Genomic DNA, 25,535 nt, shown 5'->3' on the forward strand with positions numbered 1-25,535 from the left:
AATACGTCAGCTTGCGGCGTCGACGGGCCGGGCGCTTGCCACAGTCGGTGCTAGCCTGGCGCATCCCGCCTCCAGGGCGAGCGGTACTTGGGGTTTTGTGGGCGATACGGGGCCATGTTCGGATGGCGCGTCTCTCTTGGGCTCTGGTGGAGGGCGTTGAAAGCGGAAAGGTCTGCGTCTTATCTTGCGTTGGACCCGCCCAGAAACCAGCCTCATCATGCACCTGGGCTAGGTTCCGCTACCTCACTCGCATGTCCGCGGTGCCGTAACGGGCTGCCCGCGGCGGACAGCAGCACCGCGGCGGCGGCAGCGCGGCGGCGCGCGCACGGTGGGCGGCGGCGAGGCCGGCGGGGAGGCGAGCGTCGAGGTCGAGGGCCGCCGGCGGGCGTGCTGCTGGCGGACGAGGTATCTGTACTTGACGCGTCGCTCAACGGCAGGCGTGCCGCTGCAGGCGGATCCGGGATGGTCGTTGCGAGCGCGCTCCGGCGCCCCAGCAGATTCCACAGCCAAGGGTTTGCGCGGGCGAGTCCGTCTGCTGCGGCGCAGGGGCCCAATCAGCGGCGGCGCGAGGGCGAAGGAGGCATGCTGCTCGGCGGCGGGGGTGCCAGGGCGTCAGATGGAGGCGCTGCAGGCTGCTCGGCGCCTTACTGCGTTGCTGCTAGCGGGGAGAAAGGGCCTCCTCTCCGCACAGCGGCGATCACTGAGGGCGATGTCGAGCAGGCAGCTGGAGGCCGACCACCGGGCCTTCGTGACGACAACGGCACCCGCCTTCACACCACCGGCAGCCCAGTCCCGAGCTGCACGCCGCCCTGCTATAACACCGTTGGCAGCCAGTCGGCACGCTGGCCCTCGCCATCGCTCCGGCCGTCCCTTCGGCGAAATCGCAATATTGCCTCCAGCGCGCATCCCAAAAAGGGTTCGGCGACTGACCACGCACGCGGGCTCCCAGCAGCCTATTATCGCCTGCGCAGTCACAGCGCACCCACCCTCCCACACACCTCATCGACCTCGACCTCGACCTCACGTACGCCGCCTCACCACCGCTCCTGTGCGCTCCCGCCTCTGCCATGCCCGCGTAGTGACGCCCGACAGCAGCACAGCAGCCCTCGCGCGCCCGCAGCCCCCTCGCGGCCCCGACCGAACAATTACGCGGATTCGCACGTTCTCGAGGGCCCAAACCAGTTCGCGCGCCTCGACCCTGCGCTCCGACGCCGCCGCCGTGCGACGCGGCCTAAGCCCTTCCGCTGGCGATGGCGACCGACGACTCCTACGTCCCACGCATCATGGACGCCGACATGGCTGAGCAGTGGGCCACCGACGAGCCGATGTTCGAGCCGCCTGGGCTCCATCCCGACGACCCCTACGACTTCGGTGCATTCATCGACACCAACGCCTTCGTGTCGTCGCCCGCCCCCGGCCAGGCGTCCTTGGCGAGCCTCGCATCTCCCGCCAAGGCCTTCGCTGCCCGCAGCGAGCAAACACCTGCCCCGCTGCAGCCGCAGTCGGGCCTGCAGCCGCGCTCGCACATGTCCTCGTCGCCCGACAGCTCGAGCCAGGACTCGTCGTCCGAGTCGTCCGGGCGGCGTAAGCGCAAGACGACCTCGTCTGACTCGTCGCCCTCGGCGCTCTTCGGCGGCATGGACAACCACATGGACGACTGGCAGACGGATTCCATGGCCGGCTTGGACGGTGCCTCCAACGGCCGCGACTCGATGTTTGTCAAGCGTGAGCCGCAAGATTTCCTCGGGCTCGAGCATGACATGGATTCGCTTGGCAAGTCCATGACGTCGCACTTGGGAGTTGGCAGCAGCAATGGTAGCCCTGCGTTCAATTTTGGCTCGCCCGACCACATAGTCTCGCCCGACCAGACAGTAGCGCCCTCGAAGTTGGAGCAGCATTCGTCCGAGATGCGGGCCAGCGCTCAGGTGAGTCTACTGCGCGAACGGTTCTCGAGTTTGTATCTGACTGAAGCAGCGATCTGCCTCCTCCAAAGATACCGGTTTCTTCATTGGCTCCCGCGACGACTCGCCGGCGTCTGCTGTGAGCGGAAGCCAGGGCGCCTCACCTGCAGCTTTTTTCGATGCCCAGTCGCCGACAGCCTTCAGCAATAGCGAAATGTTCCAAAACATGCCGGTTTGGAATGGCTCGGGGCATAACTCCGTCTTCCAGACCAACATGTGGCAGCATGAGCTCTCGCCCACTCAGGCACCACTGTCATATCCCGGCGCCGATGCCGTGGTCTTTTCGAACGTTGCGTCCGGCAGGCCGCCCCCGGCCCACCTACACATCAGTCAGGACGGCAACAAATCGCGAGTCGAAACACAAATCTGTATCAGGCTGACTTTGGATCCTATGCCGCCCGGAGTCACGAAGCTCCATCTCCCCACACACACCGTTTCCAAGCCTAAGCTCTTGGCAAAAGAGATTATCAAGGCACCGGACACGCTGGAGCTTCATACGTCGCTGGTCTGCGCAAGTGCTATGGACAAACCTGAGTTGTGTAAGATTGCCCTGAAGAGAGCCGCTGGATACGAATCGAACACACGGAAAAGCCAGCCACGGCGGCCTTCCAAGGGCGACATGACCGAGGACAACCCAGACGACCCTGATAAGCCTAGTAATGGCGCCGAGGTCCGCATCTGCCAGAATTGCGTGCAGCGTGAGCGTAAGCGCGCTGCTCGCAAGAGAGTCAAGAAGCAAGAAGATGAGGAGGCATGGGCGGAATATGAGTATGAACGAGTCATCGTGTTCAACGACAAGGAATACAAGGACTGGGGAGCTCCCGCACCCCCAAAGCAAGGCGAGATCAACACGCCGGCATACCCGCCCAGCGCGATGCAAATAGAGGTGCCCATGCGCATTGCCTGCTATTGTCGCCACCAGGGCGAGAAAAACGGTTTCCGGTGAGTATCTACCTAGCCCGGATTCTGTGCATCTTCGAGACTGACATTGGTTTCCAGAGTGATCTTCACTATCAAGGATTATCACGGAGCGGTGGTCGCGCAGTCAATGACAAGCCCGATCCTTATCACGGACGATCACAAGACGCAAGGAGGCCCGCTTCCTTCCTCCACTGGAATGCCCACCGATCCGACCCAGCCGTCGAATGCGTCCCTGTGTACTTCAGCTGAGCAGCAGGATTTGCAATCCGGCTTTGGTCGCAGGCCATACCACTCCACCAATGACTTGCAATCTTTCCAGAATCACTTCTCAGACCCCCAGAGCTTTTCTAGACGGTCCAACATGTCGCAGGCTACATCGACGACAATGACTCCCCGAAATCTTTCGCGGCAGACGTCGCCAGTGGCTACCCAGACGGGGCCCAACAAGAAGCGAAAGTCAAGCTCGACCCACCACCACAAGCTTCCTCGCGAACTCACCATGACCACGATGAACCGCGTTAACACGGTGTCAAGTCCCGGCGCAACCGCAGAAGCCATGGCGATGGCAACCACCATGCCTCAGACGTCCATGCCTCAGAGCAGTTCGTATGCAACTGCAAATGACCCTCAATACATGATGCAGCCCTTGAACATCCCCTATCCTTCTGTACCCTCCACTCCCGGCAGCAATGGCGGCCTTGTCACTCCTGGCCAACGGTCTGGAAGCATGGACAATATGGCTTACAGTTTCTATTCTGTGCCGAACTCAGCACACCATAGCCGTGCTCCAAGCCCTTCTCTCGGGAGGCAGTCGATTGGCGGCTACACCTCAGCATCAATCTCAGCGAATATGGTCGGAAACCCCATGGGCCAGGTGCAGCCGCAAATGGACTCGCCAAGACAAGTTGCGGCGCCTCCTTCAATCTACAAGGTCACTCCTGGCGAGTATTCCAAGTCCGGCGGAATCGAAATCTCGATCCTGGGCTCGAATTTCACCCGAGACATGGAGATCTATTTCGGCGACACGATCGCGACGACGACGACGTATTGGAACAGTCAGCTTCTGGTCAGCCTGTTGCCTCCATCGCCCTCGGCCGGCATCGTTCCTGTGACCATCAGGATGCCGAATGGGTCTCCGACTCCACCTGGACCGGGCCCTACTGTCTCTTTCAAGTACGTGGATGACGACGACCAGCGCATCTGCGAAATGGCCCTGCGCATTCTCTGCCAGAAGCAGACGGGCAACACGAAGTCGGATGATTACCGCGGCTTCGCGCGTCACGTCGTAAACATGGCCAGCAGCGGTTGGACTCAGAACGGTGGCAACATGCAGCAAAGGTCTTCTGGCTTCGATGCCAACGCTCCGCCAACGGACACGGAGGGAATGCTCCTCCGATGCTTGGATCTCGTCGACATGGATGACAGTCCTCATCCGCCGCGCTTCAACATGAAGAACAAGACGGGCGCCACATTCCTGTCGCTTGCGTGCAGTCTGGGATATGGTCGCGTCGTCGCAGGTCTCCTTGCGCGGGGTGCCAATCCCGATACTCGTGATCGCGGAGGATACACACCCCTGATGATGGCGGCCATGCACGGCCACTCACAGATCGTGCGTCGTCTGATTCTCAAGGGCGCTGATCCAATGATGCGTAGTCTCCAGGGATATCTGCCATCCGACTTGGCTACTTCTGAAGACGTCCTCAACGCACTCCAGCGCGTCAGGACGCACAGACGAACACGCAGCGCTGGTTCCATGTCATTCTCCATGCGCAGCAGGGCAAGCAGTATTGCGTCTACCCACTCCATGTGGGAGTCGTCTTCCCCCAGCTTTGTCAGCGAGGCTGAAGACGAAGGAGAGGAGTCAGAGGAGCCAGTGGAAGGCCCGTCAGCGCCTGCCTGGGTTGCTTCGCGTCGTGGCAGTGCCAAGGACATCCGTCCTTTGCCGTTGCCTTCGGCTAGCCAGCAGGACCAGCCCGCCATGCCTGTTATGGCTGCCATGAATGCTTGGAGAGAGAACCTTTCTGCGCAAATCAACCAGTTCCAGCAAAACATGCACTGGAATCTTCCGAACCTGCAGCTTCCGGCTCTTCCGCCTCTACCGAACCTTCCGGGATACCAGGCTCATCCCATGATGCGCCGCATCAGCTCGCTTGTACCGCATCGCAGCCCTCCACGGACGCCGTCGTCGGCGAGCGACGACACGGCAACTCCGTCCGGATCGAGCAGTAACGATTACAAGTGGAAGGACTTGTTTAGCACGCCACCCCCTCCGGCATCGCCTCCAGCATCGCCTCCGCCCTACGAGGAGATCTATCCGGAGAACGCGGGCAAGGACATGGACGTCAAGAAGATGTCGGTGTCTCAGGCTGCCGCCGACCACCTCCTCGACCAGGCCTGTGCCCAGCAGTTTGACGTGGAGGCCGAGAGCTCAATCGAAAGCACCAAGGGCAGCCTGAACGTCGAGCTTGGCAAGAACAGCCTCACCAAGGAGGAACAGGAGCAGGTCAGGAGGGCCCATGCGCAGAAGCTCAAGCGCATCAGGAGCGATCGCAACCTCTTCTTCATCTGGATTCCGCTGTTGCTCCTCATTTTGTGCGCCATGCTGCGGAGCAGGCTCCCACAGCTGTGGGCGGCTGCATCTGCATTCCTCGGTGCTTTCCAGGAACGGACGACGCCGGGCCGCGTGGTCGAGGTTGCTTAAATTCAAGTGTCTCATTCCATCATGTGTACACGGCGCGTGGAGCACTTGTTCAGGGACTGTGCGTTTTGGTCTGGTTTCTCATTGCGCAACTGGCGTGATAATCCTTTGCACAAATCCTTTGACTTTGTCGACAAACTGTTTTTGCGCCCTTTGGCGGTCGACGATTGGTTCATCTAAATAGCGCGGTGTCAGTGGGTGGCTTCCAACCTTCATCTCCTAATTACCCCCCAATCCTCCTCCCTCCCGACACACTCGAAAACAAAACAAAAAATGCGTGCAGAGGACTTGTGCAGGCTGGAAAAGATAGGAAAAGACTACAGATTGTCCGTACAACAGTCACTACATATCCTCACGACAAACAACAAACCCTTTACGATGTCATCTACCCAAAACAACACCAACTCTCTTTTTCTTACGATAGCGGATTCTTTTGGACCGGGCGGGATGGGATGGCTGGTGATGGATGGGCTGGGTGGGATGGATGGACACAGGATTGATTCCCATCTCCTTTACTATTCTATTGCTTTTCATCTCTTCATCTGCCCTCAGGCAGAGAGGGGCGGCGTTTTGTCACCATCACTACTACTGCTACTACTTACTACGGGTTGATGAATCAAAGTTTGGTGACAACAACAAATTTCTGTACATAGATTCCCAGAGCTTCTTCTTCTTGAACGCCTTCTTCCCCTTTCCATCCTTCTCTCTCTCTCTCTCTTCAATGGGTTGGAGTCTGGGCCTCTCTCTCCGTCGTTTACGTACGTGCTAGCTGGACTTGCTCGTTTTCGAGGGTGTTTGTTGTTATCCGGTCGGATGCATTTTTTTGTCTCTACTGACTGCTCTGTATGCGCGGCAAAGCGCGTTGGTACGGCGTGTGTGAGGTTTCGAAGCGTGCTTAACGCCCCAATCAATGAATTCTATTGTTTCTAGACCATACTGGGCTGGTTGATGCTGCTGCCTCGAGGACTGTTTTGCCCTTCGTGATGATGGTCTGTGTCATCGAGATCTCTCTGCTTGTCAATCGACCCGATTGTCATTTCATCGAGAAAAGACATGCTCCTTCGCAACGACATAGGTAACCCATCAACCCGTTTTCGCCCCCGTCACCCTCCCCCCTCTCGAACTCTTCTTCAAAATCTCTCTCTTTCTCTCTCTCTCTCTCTCGCCCCTTGGCTTGATCGGGTAATCCGCCGGCTCAAATGACGACGAATATCTTCTTCACCCTGCAATGCGTTTATTTGCCCTTGCCTGGTGATATGACGACGGTTCACAAAAAGTTTAAAAAAGAAATGGTATGCAGGGTCAGTCCCCTCCCCACCGGCATGGAAACTCTATCTCTCTACTACTCTCTCTTCTTACTGGCGCACCGCACGTGTTCTGTGTCGTGCATTGCATTCCACAATGCCTTCGTTATCAAACGTGGTCATTGATTTGGAAATATGCGAGTGCGACGTTCTGGCTGGTGGTGTGGTGTGGTGGGGTGGGTAATTGACGAAGCGAAACGAAGAGGAAAGAAAGAGGAAGACAAAAAAAAATTCAACGGTCCATGTTGTGGCGGCGATGATGATGATGTGGATGATTTGGAAGAATGTTGCAAGGATTGGCGCGGTGAAGGTAAGGAAGGGAAGGTGACACGGCGGGGAGGTGGTGGCATGGGCCGACGTGGTTTCCGTCCGGCGCTGTTGATTGGCGGTGGTGCTGGCTGCTGGCTGCTATCGGTGTTTTTGGTTGATGGTGATCGTGGTGATCACTTTTTGGTCACTTCTTTCTTCCCGCTCGATGCCGGCGGCCGGGGGTCGGTTTTCCTTCCCTTTTTTCGGGAGGGAGATGACACTTGTCCCATCCGTTCGCATGTACAGTCACCTACAGTAATTCATTGGCCAGTTACGCGAGCACGTGCTTCCTGGCCCCTGCTCCCTCCCTTTCAGCAGCTACTGCTCAATAACGAATACGTATATTATCGTGAGGCCTGCTGGCCGTGGTGTTGAGGTGGGTAACATATATTTTGTAGCTAGTATCTGGTAGGTCCTCCCTTCGCCCGCAACACTACTGCATAACGCGCCTGGTAGTTGTATATACATGCCTGGTAGTCTTCCACCTTCAGCCGAGCGTATTCCTTATGAATTGCCTACTCCATTTGGTGTTGGTTCTTAATCTGGTGACGCCTCTTTGAAATACGAAGCTTAAGAATGCGCTAGAGGTGTTCAATTAGGTTTAGATCCGGTGATTAAGGCGGCCAATCCAGGCGTTACATAAGCAATAAATCTTTATATGTAGTTGCCGCCTTTAAGGTATAATATCTTGCACTATCGTCTTACTACTAGGCATTACCGTATTTAGCCATAAGTTCTTTATAGAACGGCAATGCCTGGTTATTTAATATACCGTAATACGCCTTAGTATTTATTCGTTTCCCCTTTGGGAGGATAATTAAGGGTCCCTTCTTATGCAACAAGATACACGCCTAAACCGACACGGTAGTTCGCCCAGATTTAAAGGAGGGCTTTAGATACTGCTGCTAAAATGCCTGCCCACGAGGTCTGCGAACCTAGCTTAGTGTTAAGTCTAATTCGACCTTAAATGTCGACTTATCCGACTAGGTAATTATTTGTAGATCTTCGTTATCCCATTTAATAGCCATCTAGGCGTATCTACGGCGTTTTATAGCCTATTCCTCGTTGATATACGGTTTCTTACGTGCTTTAAATGTATTTAGGCCTGCTTTATTTACGTATTTACGCGTGGTGTTAATATGCATACGGCATCCGGTCTTGCCAGAAGTAGACAGGCAGATAAGTAAATCGAACGGGTTATTAGCCACGTATCGAACTAGTCGACGTTCTGCGCGTTTATCGAGCTTCGGGGGGCGCCCTATTCGCTTTACCTTTGCGAATGGGTCTTCTAGCTTATTGCTGACGCGCTTAATGATCGAATTAACGGTTGACTTGTTAAGGTCTAATTCGGCTCTAATTTTGCGGGAGGAGTCTTCCTTATAGTGTAAAGTCCATATAATTGCGCAGGTTTCAGGACTGTGCTCCTAACGGTCTATTTTCGGCTTGCGGGTCATTTTGTTGGGTTTGGTTAACTGGATGAGGAGTGGTTGTGCGTTGAAGGAAGGACTACTGGTAAGCGAAGGCACGTGCTCGCGTAACTGGCCAATGAATTACTGTAGGTGACTGTACTTACGTACTGTTTTGGATTCAATTCTGGACAGGTGTTCTTTTCCTACTTACTCATGACGCCGATGACGATGGGCGTGCGTGGCCGATGATGACTGATGATTCTTTTAGGTGCCGACCATTCGTCAGGCATCAACGTTTCTCCGATCGCGACAAGATTGCCTCTTTGGGGAGGGTGGTGTCACGTGGGGCGGCCGCGTGGAACGCCTTGGTCGCCGCACTATTTCACTGGACGCTTTGACGGCGTGGGGATCTTCCTTTTTGTTGGGCGTCGTGGGCGTCGTGGCAAAGGTTCGGAGGTCCGCGTGACGGTTGTTACAGAGCTCCGGTGCCGAGACGTTTTGGCCACTACTTTTTTTTTTTTTTTTCACCCTGGCGGCCGAAATTGGTGGTGGTGGTGGCGGATGCTGTGGGGGGAAGGATGATGGTCGTTGATGTGGCGTGGCTTGGCGTGGGCCGGTGAGAGCACGGCGGGTTGTGGATTGGTTTGGTTTTTCTCGACATTTTCTAGCAAGAGGCGTTGTCCTCTATTTGCAAGGTACGTGAGGATACATTCGTGTACTATCAGGGCTTGCTTGTTACCTATGTTGGCAGGTAAGGTCAACATCCACGCCACTCTGTACTGCTCCGCCGAGGACGCGACAGTCTTGCTACGTAGGTACTTGAATCCATTGTCTAAAATAAATGCGAACAAATTCGTGTAGATCATAGATTCAACTGTCTATGTAGGAAGAGTGTACTGTCCTCGGCGGACTCAAAGGGCTTAAATCTTCTGTCACCTGCTGTACAACGGCGATTGAAGGATGCGGATTTGGCAGCTCTACACATCACGTGGAAGACGGTGGCTAACGGAGGTTAAAAGGGACTCATGTGGTTGTATTCTTGTCTTTCCTTTGCACCATTCGCTGGCTGGTAGCTTGAAAATGGAGTTTGGAAACTATCATCGAACTGCATCCTGGGGTTGGTTCCTCCACGATACGAGGTAGGAATCCTTTGTGAACCTCTCAGGTACTTGGAATCGTCAAGAAGATAATTGTTCATCATTGAAGGATGTGGATCGAGGCACAGACGTTGGTCAAATCACTTCATCATTGATGCTTGATGATGCCGCTGCTGCCAGCGTCGACATCCCACGAGAAAATTCCCTGCTGGAATACAGGATCGCGCATCTGCTTTGGCGATACTCCAAAACCGAACAGACCAAAAGTGACAGAATATGGTGGAGGCGAATGCGCATATTGAAAGCTAGTGTTCAGGTTGATCGACTTGAAGGTGAAGCAGATACAATCGCGGACTAAAGTAGATATATATGCATATAGACACAATGGCTTGTACGAAAGACAGCTGCGGGAACGTGCTGAGATTCACCACTAGCGGCATTGCAATTGCATGCATCACAGCTACGGGAATCTTTAAGCATGATGTCAAGACCTTCTAATTCGTGATCGAGCTCTGCTCTCACGAAGACTTGCCGCCAATCGATCACGGGTTTCTCTCGTTCAAGTTCGTGGTACTATCGGATGCCCGGCTCTACAGCTTCACACACTTCAAGCGTAGTTCAGAAAAGGAGCCTGTCTTTTCTTTTCTTACTCTTTTCTTGCACAAAAACAGGCACATCACTGCGGGCGGACCATATGGTAGATGACCGTGGACAAGCAGCTCAACAAAAGTAGTTCAGTGCGGCTCCATTCTTCCTCAATGATGTCGGACACCATCAAGAACAGTACTCCATGCTCAGCGACAAATAGCCATCATGATGTAGAAACGTGCAGTTACAAGCGCTTCGATAGTCAATGGTTAAATGAACCCCCAGCCAGCCGGGAGCCGCAGTGCAGGGGTATGACCCAATGTATCGGATAGCCACAAGAAGACGCCTCTGCAGTCAATTGCAATTGCATTGCCCTTGACCGAAAAGTTAAACAGAAGCCGTGAAGAATTGCTTTCCAAATACGCTCCATCCAGTGGGCCACCAACTCGACATCTCATGACCAAAACGCTCCCGCTGACTTCGCCCTGACCCTGCGCCTTGCCACTTCAGGCATGCAGCACACGGATGAGCTGGCTGGAAGAGAGGGTCTCGTGGCGGATGCTCCGCTCGTCGAAGTAGTGGTATAAAAGCAAAGACTCACTTTCGCCGAAACTTGTCTTCATATCGACAGAGATTGGCTGCTGCTTACGCACCAGTGCTGCACGTCAACTTAATCGACTGACTTCTCGCTGCTGTGCCCGAGTTGCAGCTCTGTTCGGCCAGCAAGGGACAGAGCCTCCAAATCTTCATCACGGTGCTCCGCATCATTGGAACTCTGAGGATGGCGCGCTACGTCGATATTCAATAATGCTGTGCATCATCATCATCTGTAAACACTGTCATGGTGCAAGCTCTCTGAGAGTCAAGACCGTCGAAAAGTGTAGAGGAGGATCCCAAGCAAGACACAGACCAAAGTGCTCTGCGAACTTCTTTTTTGCAAAGTCAGCCAATGGCATCCCAGAATATCTCCCGTCGAGTCCAACGGAGTTTGTGAGCACTGCCGAACAGGAGCGGAGGCAGGAAATTTATACCGCCTCAGCCCAACCGTCTTCCCGGCGCGCATGACCTCTTTCGCGAATGGACAGCCAGGAGTTTTGGTCATGGGAACACGGGAAAGATGACACAGCACAGCGGATGACAAGAGAAATCGGCCCACCTGCATCTGGCTTACACAGATACTGCGCCATCACGTTCATGTAGGTGGTTGAACCCAGTCTCTGGAGGTGAATGCGATGTCTCCAATACGCGCAAATTCATCCAGATGATGGATTCGACTGCCTACGCAGGAAGAGCGTGTCGTCCTAAAGGGCGTAGATCTTCCATCACCCGCTATAGCAGTGTAGCCGAGAGCAGAGATCACGAGTGCATCCCGCCATATCTGCACTTCCCGAGCGGCATGAAAGATTGGAAAGCGCATGACCGGGACCCGCCTGCTGGCACCGGCGTCGATGAAGCGCAGCTGCCACTACCAGCACGTGCATCTGACACAAAGCTCCCGGAAAGGAGCCCGGTGACGAGACGTCGGCACTGCCGCGGGAGCGAGAGCATAAAACAGCTTCGATGGAGAGCCCATCCACCTCTAACTCTTTGTATCACATCACCGATATGTGCAGTGGTAGGCCGCCGGTCTCTCACTGTTGCTTCTAGCAAAGCATGGAACCAACCACTTGGACGACTTTGCTGCGGCAGAGGTCGTACATAGCTCCCGAGAGTTTGAGTGGGAGACCTGGGGCCTCATGCTCCCTTGCTTTTTGGATGATGCGTACCATCATCAATTGCCAGATCCCCTCCATCGTCGGCGTCAGGCATGGATGGTGCCGCGCATCATCATCATCTGATGAAGTCCGTCATGGTGTCGGTCTCTCTTGTCCGTGATCGAGAACTTGGGGGGCTCTCCGCGGCACCCCAAGTTTCCCGAAATAGTTTTTCGCCCGCAAGGAGGCAGTCAATCGTGAGCATGGATTGTCCAGATCAGTCCGCTGAAAGAACGGAAATGCTGGCTGAAGGAACGTGTTGGACGACATCTGAATCGACTTTTATACCTCCCACCCCCATCAACCGGGCACCTGCCAAGCAACATCCCCGGTGACCGAAGGAGGAGAGTGTCGACACGTGAAAGAGCAAACCGGACAGCAGATGACAAGAAAGGTTCACCTTGTGTTGATTTCATGATATTTACATTTTCGTTTAGTACAGCCGTTCCGTCTTCTCCGGGCGTTTTCAAATACACCCCTCTAACCCATGGAAGAAAGCCTCCCTCCCGTTTAAACAATGGTGACGGGCTTGCTGGTGTCCAGCTCGTGGAAGCGGCGGAGGTCCATCTCCTTGTCGAGGAGGGGGATGACGTAGGGGTCGAAGGTCTTCCAGTACGGGTTCTCCAGGTGGTACTTCTGGCTCTGCATTTCGAAATCGAATAAGTATAGAAAAAAAAAGACGGTCTGAATCCGGATGACATACGCTCTCCTGCTCGTAGCGCTCGACGATGCACCACTTGCGGGGATCCTTGTGGTCCTGCATGACGTGCCAGCCGACCGTCTCCTTGTCCTTGGAGTAGACTTGCGAGGCCTCGATCAGCTTGTTGCGCAGCTTCTCCTCGACCTCCTTGCCCTCCTTGGCGTAGAGGTGGACGACGATGGTGTAGACCATTTTTGCCGGCTTGTTTGAGTTTTCTGACGCGGGATTTCCTTTTCGTCAGCTTTTTGTCTTCGGCCCGGGCCAACCAACGAAGAACAACGCTTGAACCCATGTTTTCTGCGAAGACGAAAAGAGAAGAAAAGAAACACCATTGAAAAAAACAGAAAAGCCAGAAGGTCAAGGTCATGCGGCGGTCCGGATGCAGGTGCAGAGAGCCATTGAGTCCTCTCACCGTCCGCAGGACTGATGGCGGCGATGCTGGATGATAGCACAGCCAATGCATGCGCAGGCAGCAGACAGCCCCCCTCTCGCATCTCCGCCCTCAATGGCAGCCGGGTTTCCAGGACGCAAGCAAAAGGAAGAAGACGAAGGACTCAGACGGCAACGCTCCAATGGCGCCGGCCGCCTCCAATGGATGCTCGTGGCCTGATGTCACACGTCCTGCCCGGCGTCACCCGCAGCGCGTGCAGCCACAAACACCACCACCACAGCCGCGACCGAAGAAAGACGAACGGCGAACGGAAACGGAAAAGCAGACCTACCGGGTAGTGAAGGAATTGATGAAGAATTGGCGGATGGATGAGGGCGAGGGAGAGAGTGTGAGAGAGAGAACGAAGGAGGGGTAAGGTGGAGGGGCAGCGCGTTGTTTAAAGGGCTCGAGCTAGAAACCCTAGCTGCGCTCAGCCAAGGGGCCCCACCTCGGTCGGGTTGTTGCCCGGCCTCCAGCGTTTTTCTTGCGGCGACCCGCAAAATTGCCTGGGGCCCTGAGGTGACGTCGATTTTGTGTGGCAGCGTGGCAGCGGCGGAGCGTGAGGCGGCGCCGCGGTTGCACCGAGCCCCATCGACTCCGACCCGTCATGCCATGTCATTCTTGTTGTATCTCGAATTCATCTGCCTATTGCTGTTGCGAGTCTCAGACGAAACCGTTGCGTAGAGCAACCCTCCACCCAACAGTCCTTGCGCCTCCAGAGCATCCGCCATGCTCCATCCATCAGCCAGTTGAAGACTAACAGGCCACCCGGAAGCGAAAGAGAAACCCCGTTCCTGTGCATAGCAGGGCCAGAAACCTTCAAACCCCGGCCAATCGATCTCTTAAAACACGTCAAGAAGAGAAGAAGATACGAGCCAAGAAACGGAAGAGATTGTATGAGAATCGACAAAGGTATCTCTGCAGCCATCCTGAACGTTGCTCCGTATCTCCCCCTCGCAACGCTATGCAAAAGAAAGGCCTTTTCGACACATGGAAAGAAGAGCGGTAGTAGATCAAGAACGCCCATCCAAATCCCCTCTGCTCTCTTTGAAATGCAGAACGGACCGACAAGAAAGCTTTTGGAACCCAGATTCGAAAATGGCCGGCGACGGAAATGCTGCAGCCACATGCGAGAACTCCGCTGTCGACACATCAACTGGAGAAATGGCCATCACTCGTTACATGTATCCCATCTACATCATGTTCATGAGCCCGTTGTTGGCGTATGCCATCGGCCTGATCGGCGGGTGCGGCACCGCCTCGAACTTGTGGAAGTCGAGCTTGTACTCGGGTCCAATGTTGATGTACGCGCCCTTGTTCTCCGTGCTGTCGCAGTACTTGGGCGCCGAGAAGACTGTCGCCAGCTGATTAGCCCACCCACACTTGCAACCCGCGAAAGGATGCACTTACCCGTGATACACCTTCCGTCATGCTCGACCTCGTAACCCTCCATGCGGACCTCGTGACTTCTGATGACAGCCTCCAGGCCGTTCTTCTCACAGAACCTCTTCGTGACGTCAGGCCCAAACTGCAGACCGACACCTCTCTTGCTGGGACCCCGGCCGGGCGCGGGCTGCGGGTCGGTCCACAGCATCTCCATCATCAACCCGCTCTGGCCGGGTTGTCTCTGGTTGTGCCTGTTCAACTTCCTCACGTCGTCCAAGCTAATCGCGTCATTCGAGAACAAACCGCCGTGCAGGACGAAGAATTTCTTGCCAATGAGCGTGGCCAGCGGTAATGCCGAGAAGGACTCGGAGAAGATCTTGAAGACGCGCTCCGTATACTTGGCGCGGCACTCGCCCTCGAAGCCATACATGCGGTTCATGTCGTCCGTCTCGTGGTTGCCGCGGTTGAGGAAGAAGAGCTTGGGGTACAGCATCTTGTAGGCATACAACGTCAGCGCCACCTCGGTCGACCACGATCCACGGTCGACGAAGTCGCCGTTGAAAAGATAGGCGTGCGATTCCGACGGGAAGCCGTTGAGGCGGAAGATTTCGAGGAGATCGAAGAATTGGCCTGCAGCGCCATTAGCGAATGCCGAATCGGCGCGGACCGTGTAACTTACCGTGAGTGTCACCGCAGACGGTGATCTTGGTGCCCTCAGGAACGTCATACTCGACCATGGTGGGCTCGTTGTACACGAGCTCCTTCACAGCGATGATGATCTGGTACACATATTTCCTGTGGATCTTCTTGCCGTCCTTGAACCGCTGGATCATGTCCTCGATGAATTCCTTGGTCATCTTCGTACCCTCCATCCTCGCACCGTCATACCCGTCTTCCACGACCATGTTGTCCAGATCCAGACCCTCGATGGCCGAGGGGGCATCCGAGACCTCGATGGCCTTGAGGAAGGCATCGCGCTTGACAACCTTCTCACACTCTGCGTGCTGCAGCTTCGCCGTCTTGTCGCTCGGGTTCTTCTTGACCACGATCTTCCAGTCGCGGAGCGCATCGTGGTGCTTCAAAATGGCCGTGTTGGCGACAGCACGGCGGTAGTATGCCTATCACAGCCTCGTTCAGCGATGCATTCATACAATGTTCTTTGCCGGCATATCCACGCACCTTGACATTGTTGGGGTCGAGCTCGATTGCCTTGTTTGCGTCGACGACAGCGAAACCGTACGCCTCAAGCTTGATGTTGGCCTGCGTAGGGAGCCGTCAGCTTCTGGTCGCGTGCGCAGTTGCCAAAGGCGGCGGGCAACAAGCATACCTGGGCGCGGTTGGTGTAGAACGAGGGCTCTTTGTCGTACGTCTCAATGGCCTGGGTGTAGAAGTCGATGGCGGTTGGCCAGTCGTGCTCCTTGAAAGCCTTGTTGCCCTTGTCCTTGAGGGCAACGGCGTCTTCTTGAGAACCCATCTTGGAGAGCAGAGACAGTAGCTGTTGCTATCACCGATTCGCCGCTGACGCTCGGGCGCGCGCCTAGCTGAGCAAGAGCACGCGTGGGGAGGAGGCTAAAAGGCGCACGGGGCGTCGACGAGGGCGGGCGAGAATTCGCGGGAGCTGGACGCAGCCGGGCAGAATGCAACAGAGCTGAGATCGCGCGGGCAGAGGGCAAGCGGCGGGGTGGGAAAAAGAAGGACTCGTCAAATTCGAGTAACGGGCTCTGGAATGCGATGACGGCGGCGGAAAGAACGAGAAGGCCGGGGCGCGGCCCGTGCAGCTTTCCCTCCCGCTTCCATGTGCGGCTCCTCCGAGTAGTGCCACTGCTGTCTTCAGCAGTCGTTCCTTTAAGCTCGCACATCCAGGTACCACGACTCTTTGAGCTCGCGCGCACTCTCCCACGTCAACCTCCCTCTCGCGGCTTCACAACCACACCCGCGCGCCTCGATCGTTCCCCCCCGCCGAACCGCCACGCGTCCCACCGCAAACGACGAACCAACACCACCTACCTACCTACCTACACGCAACCCCGACCGACCGACCGACCGATCGACCACCAACCAAACCCCCCACAAGCGCATCCGCAGCATGTCCCGCTCCTACGTCCAGCCCTCGCAGCACAAGCACCTGCGCGCGTGCATGGTGTGCAGCTTCGTGCAGCCGGCGACCAAGTTCCGGCAGCTGGGCTGCCCCAACTGCGAGTTCCTCGAGATGCAGGGCGCCGACGAGGCGCACATCGCCGACTGCACCTCGGCCGTCTTCGAAGGGCTCATCGCCCTCGCCGACCCCGCCCAGAGCTGGGTCGCCAAGTGGCAGCGCCTCGACGGCTACGTGCCCGGCATGTACGCCACAAAGGTCTCGGGCATTGTGAGTCGCCTTGTTCTTCTTCTTCCCTTTCGTCTTCCCTTCCTCTCTCTCTCTCTCTCTGTTTCTTTTGCGTGGTTAAAGCGAGGTGGTGGATTCATGCTCTTTGTTGGGTTCGGTGGTGGTGGGGAATCTGTGCTGACATGATATGTGTGCAGCTTGGCGAGGAACAGCTGGCTGCGTGCGAGGCTGCAGGCGTGAAATACATCCCGTAAGTGGCTCAGAAGCGGTCATGTCCTGATTGACCCCCTCAATTGACCATTCACCGCAGACGCGACGGCAGCGAACAGGAGGATTTCAACGAGGCATGAGAAAAAGAAAAGAAACAGCTATCCAAACCGAAAACATTCATCGATACCTTGTTTGCATTTGAAGCGGGCTGTGGCGTTAGCAAAAAAAGACGAGCTCAGAGGGTCAGCGCTCGAGGGCGGCACAATCGGCGTCAAGTGGATAACTTGCAATTGGGAGATACCGGGAAGTTGGAGGCACATGATTGTGGTCTGACGGGCAGCGATGGAGGAATAGGGCGGGACGGAAATGATCTTATCTGATCAGACGAAGAACGAGGGTCCGGAGGCCCCCCAGTGTCCTTCACGGGGTCTCATTTCATCCGACAATCGACGGGCATGCTCGTTCTTCGGACAGAATGTAACTCCGGCCGGGCTACTATTATCGTAAAAGCCTTCAGCCCTTCCGAAAGGCGCCCTCTGCACTGTAGGTAGGCAAGAAGCTTCGGCGTGCACCCACAACCAAAATACCGAAACGTCGAATGGTCTGGACATCTTGCGTTATTGTCGCAGAAATGGCGAAAGAAGCCGTGCCGGGATGAACAAAAGAAAAGAAATCAAATTCAAGTGCTTTCGGAGCATTTCCCCACCCCGGCTTCTGCACAATCTATCAATCTTTTCCTGGTACATGACCACCGACATTCGCGTTGACAGGTGGGCCACCCGTTCCGTCGCTCCCCCACCAGGGACGAGACGGCCCACCTGCCAAAACGGTGAAATCGGCGGGAACCGTGCCTGTGTATACGACACCCGCATTATAGGTGGAGGGGGATCAGGACCGGGGTCCGGGGTTGGCCATTGACAATCTTAATCTCACACGCACCTGCTACACTTTCCCACATTTCATTGCGGCAGAAGACGGCACGAAGAAAAGAAGACGATGGCGCCATACGCCGTTCATCACACACTTTTTTTTGTCTTCAGGCCAGGCACCCAAGGAGGCGGTATGAGGATCGACCTTTTTTCTCAAGAAAGAAATCTGTAGTACCCACTACTCCGTATTTCGCACATCGCTTTTCCCGAGGTCTTCGTATCATATCTGGTATTTCCAGTAATGTTCTCCACGCGCTCAACATGCCTTGTGATGTCCACATAAAAACTCCAAATGACATGTAGATACTCCAAAATCCGCTTGAACATCATCCCAACGACCCAAAAAAAAAAAAAAAAGATCGAAATAAGAAGGGCCTAGAGGTATCGTCTAGAATATGCGAAACTCCCCGTCAAAAATAAAACTCCTAGATCAAATGCCTGATGCACAGCCAAAAATGTGAAACGCTCATGATGCTGCATACGGTCGTTACGCAAATGCAAAAGCGGGTCGAACGATCTCCATACAACTGCATTGAGATCCTCGCGCCCCACTGAGGTTAGCGGCCTAAAGCGCGAAAAGTAGACCCGCAGCAGCCGCGGCGGCGATGGGGGCCATCGGCATCGCCGTCTTCATCGGCAGAGCAGCGTTGTCGGAGATGTCCAAACCGCCATTCCTTGCAGCTCCCGTGGCGACATTGACGGCTGACACAGCATTGGCGACGCCGGTTGCGTCCGGAACGGAATCGGTGCCAGTGGTGATCTCCTCAATGCTCGAGTCAGTGGCATTGTAGTTGGTCTGGGCGAGGGAGATCTCGTTGTTGGCGAGGTCGTATACGACGTAAGCGGACCGCAGAAAGGTGTCTCCAAGCACGGAAGTGGAGTCTCCGGCTGGGGCGATGCCAAGGATGCAGACGGCTTGGCCTTTTGAATAGCCTGCCAAGAGGACCAGCTCATTCATCGGCACGGTAATTGTGGGGGAACTGAAAGTGAACTCCAGTGTGTCGGTACTGTCGGCTTTGTTGCAGTCAATGAAGGCAGCACCCTCATTCTCGTCGTAAACGGCGTCGAAATCCGTGTAAATGCTGTCAACGACAGTATCCGGCAGGTAGGTGAGACTACTGCCTGTGTCGAGAAGCACGGGAGTTATATCAGCGCTGCTGGTGTTGCTGTTCAGGTACGTTCCTATGTTGCCATTGGAGCCGACGCCGGTCATCGCAATGACGAGTTCTCTGTATTGGCCGTTCTCCTTGAGGATAGGCAGGGTCGACAGAGCGCCATGGTATTTTTCCGTGTCCACGCCGCCAAAGAGTATGTTTCCTCTACTGGCATCCAGGTCGTTCAGCCACAAGCTGTAGGCATTGGATTGGATCATGCCCTTGTTGACCAAAAGTTGAGGCAGGTTGGGATAGGCGTCGAGACCGGCTCGATTTACGGCGACTTCGTTCCTAGTGTAGCCAATTCCCAAAACACCCTCTGGTGAAGTCGAGGTGTAGCCAACGCCAAATTGCATATCTGTGAGATTGGTGCCACCAAAGTTGAACGTATCCTTGACATAGTCGCCGGATGCGCCAGAGCCGTCCACATAGGATATGTTGAACAGACTGTTCACATATTCGTATGTTGATGAGTCGTTCGCGCTGTAAGTACCAGCGGTCGAGCACCCGCTCTTGGCGGAGGAACAGAGGTCGGAATCATCAGTGTTGACCCAGAGGTCGCTCGAACCGGTATCCAGATGGAGACGGAGTGATTGGGCGGGGGTTCCTAGGGAAGCGTTCGCGAAATAGAGCGTCTCCAGGTTGTCGAGAGTGGCCTGCAGAGTGTCTCTCTTTCTTCTTCTCCTCTGCTGGTCGCGCTCAACGGGATTGGAGACATGTCTTCTCTGAATCTCGGCTCCAATAACTTTCGGTGCTGAGTTCTGAAGCCAAAAGTTAGGGGATGAGTGGTGTGTGTGGCAAGGAGGTAGCGGCTTACTGTTCTCTTGGCCAATTGGAGGCCGTCGGTTAATGATATTAAGCCCGTGGCGAGCGTCAGTGCGGCAGTGCACCTCATGGTTCCGGTTGAAGGAGAGGTTGGCGAGATGTACAAAACAGGAATGCAGGCAAGGCAGGATGCCGTCCAGGATATATCTTTTTCGAGAAGCGATAGGAAGCGGGTAGTGGGCCGGCAGAAAACTGCGACGGCTGTGCGATCAGGGATTGTTATGAGCCCCCGCGGCGAGGTACGTACGACGTACGGTGATGACGACGACTCTCCAGAAGTAGTGTGGCGGTGGTCGGCAACGACGGACCAAGCTTACCTCACGCGCCACCGGCACAAAAGAAGATCAGCAGAAAGGGAAGAGGAAGGCTACTACCAGGTGCGCAGACAGCGCGGGGCCGTCCTGAGAAATACTGCATTGCCAATGTCCGGCGTGCTGAGACGGCCGCTGCGTTTCGACTGCTGACGGCTAAGCGCAGCTTGGCCCAGGCGATCAGCCAGGCTGTGCAGAGCATTATGGCACAGTAGTAACTACGCTGACCGTGTAAGGATTGCGGCTGCTCGGGGCCGGGAAGGCTGGTGTAAGCGCCGTGTTGGTGAACGATAGGTTGCAAGGCGCGCGCCCCCAAACCCACAGCATCTGCGACAGCAACAGCCGCGATGCGCCGGAAGCCGCTGAGTCCGAGTTTTGCCATGCACCGAGCCGCGCTCAGCACCTGGGCACTGCCGGCCAAGTGCCCGTAAGGCCGTACAAGCTGGATTGCGTGCTGCCAGCTGGCCAGCTGCCGCCGCCGAGCCGTACCGCAGGGGCCCACAGGCTGAGACTTTGCTGAAGGCGGGTGTGACGCGTAAGGCTGCGGTCCTGTGGCCCCCGAGACGCGGCTGTCTCCGTCGGTCCGTCAGCTGTCTGGCGGCTGTTGACAGTTTGGCGTGGACACGGCGTGACAGCAGCCCGAGCGCATCAGGGCGGCTCTGGGGATCTGGAGTGCGACAAGGTCCGCCCATGGCGCTCAGGGCCCTGCATGACAGGAGGGGTGCTGTGGTGCGGGGAGTGTGAGAGCGCCAAATGAGGCGGGCGGGAGATCTCAGTGCTCGGGCTGTGGCGACCGAAGGCCGAAGGGCTGAGCCCTGAATGCACGGGCCTCGATTTTCGCGGGCGCGGTTGAACACGCGTTGACGCGACTGACTGCTGGCGCGCGACGCAATCGTCCAGCTCAGCATCGCGTCAACCCACCACGACGGTATCGCCCGCTACCATGGTGACCGCCGAGTCTTCCAGCGCCGCCACGCGCAACGGCCTGAAGGCGCAGCCCAACGGCGCTGTCGCCGGCTACGAGCTGCCGTGGTCAGTTTCTTTGCTCCACCCCGCCGCTTCCCACGCTGATCGTCTCGCGCTCCAGGGTTGAGAAATATCGCCCCGTCTTCTTGGACGACATTGTAGGCAACACCGAGACAATCGAGCGCCTCAAAATCATCGCCAAAGATGGAAACATGCCGCACGTCATCATCTCGGGCATGCCTGGTATCGGAAAAACCACATCGATATTGTGCCTGGCCCGCCAGCTGCTTGGAGATGCATACAAGGAAGCTGTCCTGGAGCTCAACGCCAGTGACGAGCGAGGCATTGATGTTGTGAGAAACCGCATCAAGGGCTTTGCGCAGAAGAAGGTCACGCTCCCGGGAGGCCGGCAGAAAATTGTCATCCTGGATGAAGCGGACAGGTAGGCTGTGCGGAACCGCCTTCTCGGACTACGCTGACCGGACACCAGCATGACGTCGGGTGCTCAGCAAGCCCTGCGGCGAACCATGGAAATCTACTCGTCTACCACGCGGTTCGCATTCGCCTGCAACCAGTCGAACAAGATCATTGAGCCACTTCAGTCCCGTTGCGCCATTTTGCGTTATTCCCGGTTGACGGACGCGCAGCTCGTAAAGCGGCTGATGCAGATCTGTGAGGCGGAGAAGGTTGAGTACTCCGAAGATGGCCTTGCCGCTCTTGTGTTCTCGGCCGAGGGAGATATGCGTCAGGCAATCAACAACCTGCAGAGCACGCATGCAGGTTTCGGTTTCGTCAACGGCGATAACGTCTTCAAGGTGGTTGACAGCCCGCACCCGATCAAGGTCCAAGCAATGATCAAGGCCTGCCATGAACAGAACGTTGACGTGGCCCTGGACACGCTCCGCGAGCTCTGGTACGTTCCATCGCCGTCACTTCCGCATGCCAGTACCATTGACATCTGCCGCAGGGACCTCGGCTACTCTTGCCACGATATCATCAGCACGATGTTCAAAGTCACTAAGACAATCCCTTCCCTATCCGAACACGCGAAGCTCGAGTTCATCAAGGAAATTGGCTTCACACATATGCGCATCCTCGAAGGAGTGCAGACCTTCCTGCAGTTATCCGGCTGCGTTGCACGTCTGTGCAAAATCAACATGAAGCCCAGCCTCTTTGCCATCCCGAAGACACAGTCGTGAAAGAAGGATTCTGTCTCGTGTCACAAAGTGTGTTTGTTGCATCTTACGCGGCGTTATGGATAGGAATGCGGGGTGCAGGTCCAGCATGAGCTTGAGGACGGGGTCGGGATCTAAAAATAATGACCAACAAGGGCGCTAGGATTACCAGGGAAATCTTTCATAGGCGAGACAGGCCTCGGTGCCGATCTGACATGTCAAACAACGAGAAGCTTTAGTCTGTGGAGCTCGGACGGAAATCGACTCGCTAACTAGTGATGTGCTACATTACGCACATCGATGCCGATTACACCTGTGCTTGTAAGACAATGGGAAGCAAACACAGGAATGTTGACTAGCTGCTACGACACAAGTAAAAGGAAATAAAAGCCAAACATAGCATTGGTTCGCAGCTGTTCCGGGATGCGGTTGTCACCGGTCTTTGGGCGTTTGATCTGGATGTTTGCTATCCCATTTTGTGTGCTACCATCCATACCCCGCGCGCCCACTGTTGTATGCAGAATTCTCTAAATAGAGTAGCCAGGCTTTAACTTGACTCGGGGCGGCGCCAGTGCACGTTGACTATTGCTTAGGTTCAGCGAGCTCGTCATTGGTCAATTAGCTTCGAAGATCCCATGTATCGCGCCGGGGGAGCATCCGCACTCCTCAACGCAGAAGCGTGGGGCCACCCAAGCATCACCCAGCCCGCAGGCCAGGAGACGGAGCCAAGCACACGCAGCATGACCTCACAGCAGTGGGTAGGCCGACTGTTCCTGGCGCCAGCTGCGCGGTCGGCGGGGAGGGATCTCTCGCGTCTATCGATAAAGAAATATGTACCCCGCAGCGCATCGCCGGATTTTCGGTGACGCTCACGCACCCCGCGCCCAAACGGGGCCGATCGCGAGGCTCATATATTGACTGTCTTGCGCAAGGAGCGTTTGTGGTTGGGATCCCCCTCGGCCACGCCCAGCAAGGAATAGGCATTGCTGTGGACAAAGAAGGCGCGAATTAGGGCGGGGCATCTGCTGCTGCTCACGCGTGGGCAAATGGCGTGCTTGACGCCATCCAGAGTCCCCGCAGAGACCCTCATCCCAGCGACCGATCTCGGAACTGCAGGTGCTCAAATCTCACAGCTCCTGCCCGCTCTCTCGCTTCTCTTCCTCCCCTCCTCCCCTTCTACGTTGAGATATTGGGTCAGATCATACGACCAGAGCTTCACCGCGTCCGCGACTTACTCCAGATTACGAGCAGGCACAGCAAGACAAAATGTCCGGCGATCTTCCTCAGAGATTTGAGACGCTCCAGCTCCACGCTGGGTATGTGTTGTTTTGGCGCGCTGAGCTCTCATGACTGTGCTGACGAGATGCTCACAGCCAGGAGCCTGACTCGGCCACCAGATCTCGCGCGACGCCTATCTACGCCACTACTGTGCGTTTTCCAGCTCTTGCTTGTACCAGCAGCTCCAGAAACTGAACTTTGCAGTCTTACGTTTTCAATGACTCCGCACATGGCGCGAGGCTGTTTGGCCTCAAGGAGTTTGGCAACATCTACAGCCGCATCATGAACGTAAGCATTTTGGCTCCAAGGTCTTTGACAAGCGCATAAACTGAGCAAGAGCCGCGTCATAGCCCACCGTTGATGTCTTCGAGAAGCGTATGGCGGCGCTCGAGAACGGTGTTGCGGCCGTCGCAGCTGCTTCCGGTCAGGCTGCGCAGTTCCTGGCCATTGCCGCCCTTGCCGAGGCTGGCGACAACATCATCTCGACCTCGAATCTGTACGGCGGCACCTACAACCAGTTCAAGGTTGCTTTTCCGCGCCTGGGCATCCACACGAAGTTCGTCAATGGCGACAAGCCCGAGGATTTCAAAGACCTGATTGACGACAAGACCAAGGCTATTTACCTTGAGAGCATTGGCAACCCCAAGTACAACGTGCCAGACTATGAGAAGATCTGCAAGATTGCGCACGACGCCGGTGTGCCTGTTGTTGTACGTGGCTTCGCAATTCCCCGGGAGCCGACACAAGTAAAGTCCAAGAGCTGACAGGGTTGGATATATCGCAGGTCGACAACACCTTCGGAGCTGGCGGTTTCTTCTGCCGCCCCATTGACCACGGCGCTGACATCGTCGTCCACTCCGCTACCAAGTGGATTGGTGGCCACGGCACCACCATCGGCGGTGTCGTTATCGACAGCGGCAAGTTCGACTGGGGCAAGAACGCGAAGCGCTTCCCGACCATGGTCGAGCCTTCGCCCGGCTACCACGGCCTGAAATTCTGGGAGACGTTTGGCCCCATTACTTTCGCCATCCGCGTCCGCGTTGAGATCCTCCGCGATCTCGGCCCGGCCCTGAACCCCTTCGCTGCCCAGCAGCTCCTGCTCGGTCTCGAGACGCTCTCTCTGCGTTGCGAGAGGCACGCCGAAAACGCCATCAAGCTCGCCAGGTGGCTCGAGCAGAACCCCAACGTCTCTTGGGTTTCGTATCCCGGTCTCGAGAACCATCCCAGCCACCAGCTTGCCAAGAAATATCTCCCCCGGGGCTTCGGTGGTGTCCTTTCCTTCGGTGTTAAGGGTGACGCGCAGGCGGGTAGCCAGGTCGTTGACAACCTGAAGCTTATCTCCAACCTCGCCAAGTAAGTCACTGCTGTTGAGACGGCAATTATCCAAGCGAAGAGGTTGCTAACCACTTATTGAAACAGCGTCGGTGACTCCAAGTCTTTGGCAATTCACCCCTGGAGCACCACCCACGAGCAGCTGAGCGACGAGGAGAAGATCAGCAGCGGCGTCACTGAGGTGCGTTTTCCATCCCATCGGCTCGGAAGGGTCGGACCAAGAGAGTGAACTAAGTTTCTAACTCATCTGCAGGATCTCATCCGCATCTCTGTTGGCACCGAGCATATCGACGACATCATTGCCGACTTCGAACAGTCCTTCGCACAGTCCTCAACCAAGCCGGACGCTTCAGGCGACGCGGCGAACGCTGAAAAGACGGGCGACGTTGCGGTCGATGCTAAGCTGAGCGGTTCCACTTAGAGAGAACACGATGGCTTAGAGGGTTGTAAAAGAGAAAGGAGAGGCCAGATTTCC

General features: G+C 55.9%; 7 protein-coding genes across 7 annotated transcripts; 4 read left to right on the forward strand and 3 right to left on the reverse strand.

Moving 5' to 3' along the window:
• Positions 1-1,283: 1,283 nt before the first annotated feature.
• SPT23 (SPT3 Dosage dependent suppressor of Ty-induced promoter mutations-like protein) lies at positions 1,284-5,583 on the forward strand (the record flags this gene model as incomplete). The annotated part of the gene is made up of 3 exons (XM_066778111.1): positions 1,284-1,925; positions 1,975-2,903; positions 2,961-5,583. 3 exons carry the CDS (start codon positions 1,284-1,286, stop codon positions 5,581-5,583), a joined length of 4,194 nt encoding a protein of 1,397 aa, XP_066632206.1.
• A 6,968-nt stretch (positions 5,584-12,551) lies between these two features.
• SLS55_006683 (uncharacterized protein) lies at positions 12,552-12,933 on the reverse strand (the record flags this gene model as incomplete). Its single annotated transcript, XM_066778112.1, has 2 exons — positions 12,552-12,683; positions 12,745-12,933. The coding sequence occupies 2 exons, from the start codon at positions 12,931-12,933 to the stop codon at positions 12,552-12,554; spliced, it is 321 nt and encodes a 106-aa protein (XP_066632207.1).
• A 1,431-nt stretch (positions 12,934-14,364) lies between these two features.
• PPT1 (Palmitoyl-protein thioesterase 1) lies at positions 14,365-16,031 on the reverse strand (the record flags this gene model as incomplete). The annotated part of the gene is made up of 5 exons (XM_066778113.1): positions 14,365-14,525; positions 14,582-15,187; positions 15,237-15,675; positions 15,737-15,817; positions 15,885-16,031. The coding sequence occupies 5 exons, from the start codon at positions 16,029-16,031 to the stop codon at positions 14,365-14,367; spliced, it is 1,434 nt and encodes a 477-aa protein (XP_066632208.1).
• Positions 16,032-16,643: 612 nt separating this feature from the next.
• Positions 16,644-17,134, forward strand: SPT4 (transcription elongation factor spt4; the record flags this gene model as incomplete). The annotated part of the gene is made up of 2 exons (XM_066778114.1): positions 16,644-16,922; positions 17,078-17,134. 2 exons carry the CDS (start codon positions 16,644-16,646, stop codon positions 17,132-17,134), a joined length of 336 nt encoding a protein of 111 aa, XP_066632209.1.
• A 1,450-nt stretch (positions 17,135-18,584) lies between these two features.
• SLS55_006686 (uncharacterized protein) lies at positions 18,585-20,068 on the reverse strand (the record flags this gene model as incomplete). The annotated part of the gene is made up of 2 exons (XM_066778115.1): positions 18,585-19,934; positions 19,991-20,068. The coding sequence occupies 2 exons, from the start codon at positions 20,066-20,068 to the stop codon at positions 18,585-18,587; spliced, it is 1,428 nt and encodes a 475-aa protein (XP_066632210.1).
• Positions 20,069-21,252: 1,184 nt separating this feature from the next.
• Positions 21,253-22,474, forward strand: RFC4 (replication factor C subunit 4; the record flags this gene model as incomplete). The annotated part of the gene is made up of 3 exons (XM_066778116.1): positions 21,253-21,341; positions 21,397-21,717; positions 21,766-22,474. 3 exons carry the CDS (start codon positions 21,253-21,255, stop codon positions 22,472-22,474), a joined length of 1,119 nt encoding a protein of 372 aa, XP_066632211.1.
• Positions 22,475-23,716: 1,242 nt separating this feature from the next.
• On the forward strand, positions 23,717-25,481 carry MET15 (Homocysteine/cysteine synthase; the record flags this gene model as incomplete). The annotated part of the gene is made up of 7 exons (XM_066778117.1): positions 23,717-23,766; positions 23,824-23,878; positions 23,933-24,016; positions 24,079-24,438; positions 24,513-25,081; positions 25,148-25,241; positions 25,314-25,481. The coding sequence occupies 7 exons, from the start codon at positions 23,717-23,719 to the stop codon at positions 25,479-25,481; spliced, it is 1,380 nt and encodes a 459-aa protein (XP_066632212.1).
• Between the last annotated feature and the right edge of the window lie 54 nt (positions 25,482-25,535).

This window comes from Diplodia seriata (assembly GCF_021436955.1).
Source record: "Diplodia seriata strain FDS-637 chromosome Unknown scaffold_6, whole genome shotgun sequence".
NCBI classification, from domain to species: Eukaryota; Fungi; Ascomycota; class Dothideomycetes; order Botryosphaeriales; family Botryosphaeriaceae; genus Diplodia; species Diplodia seriata.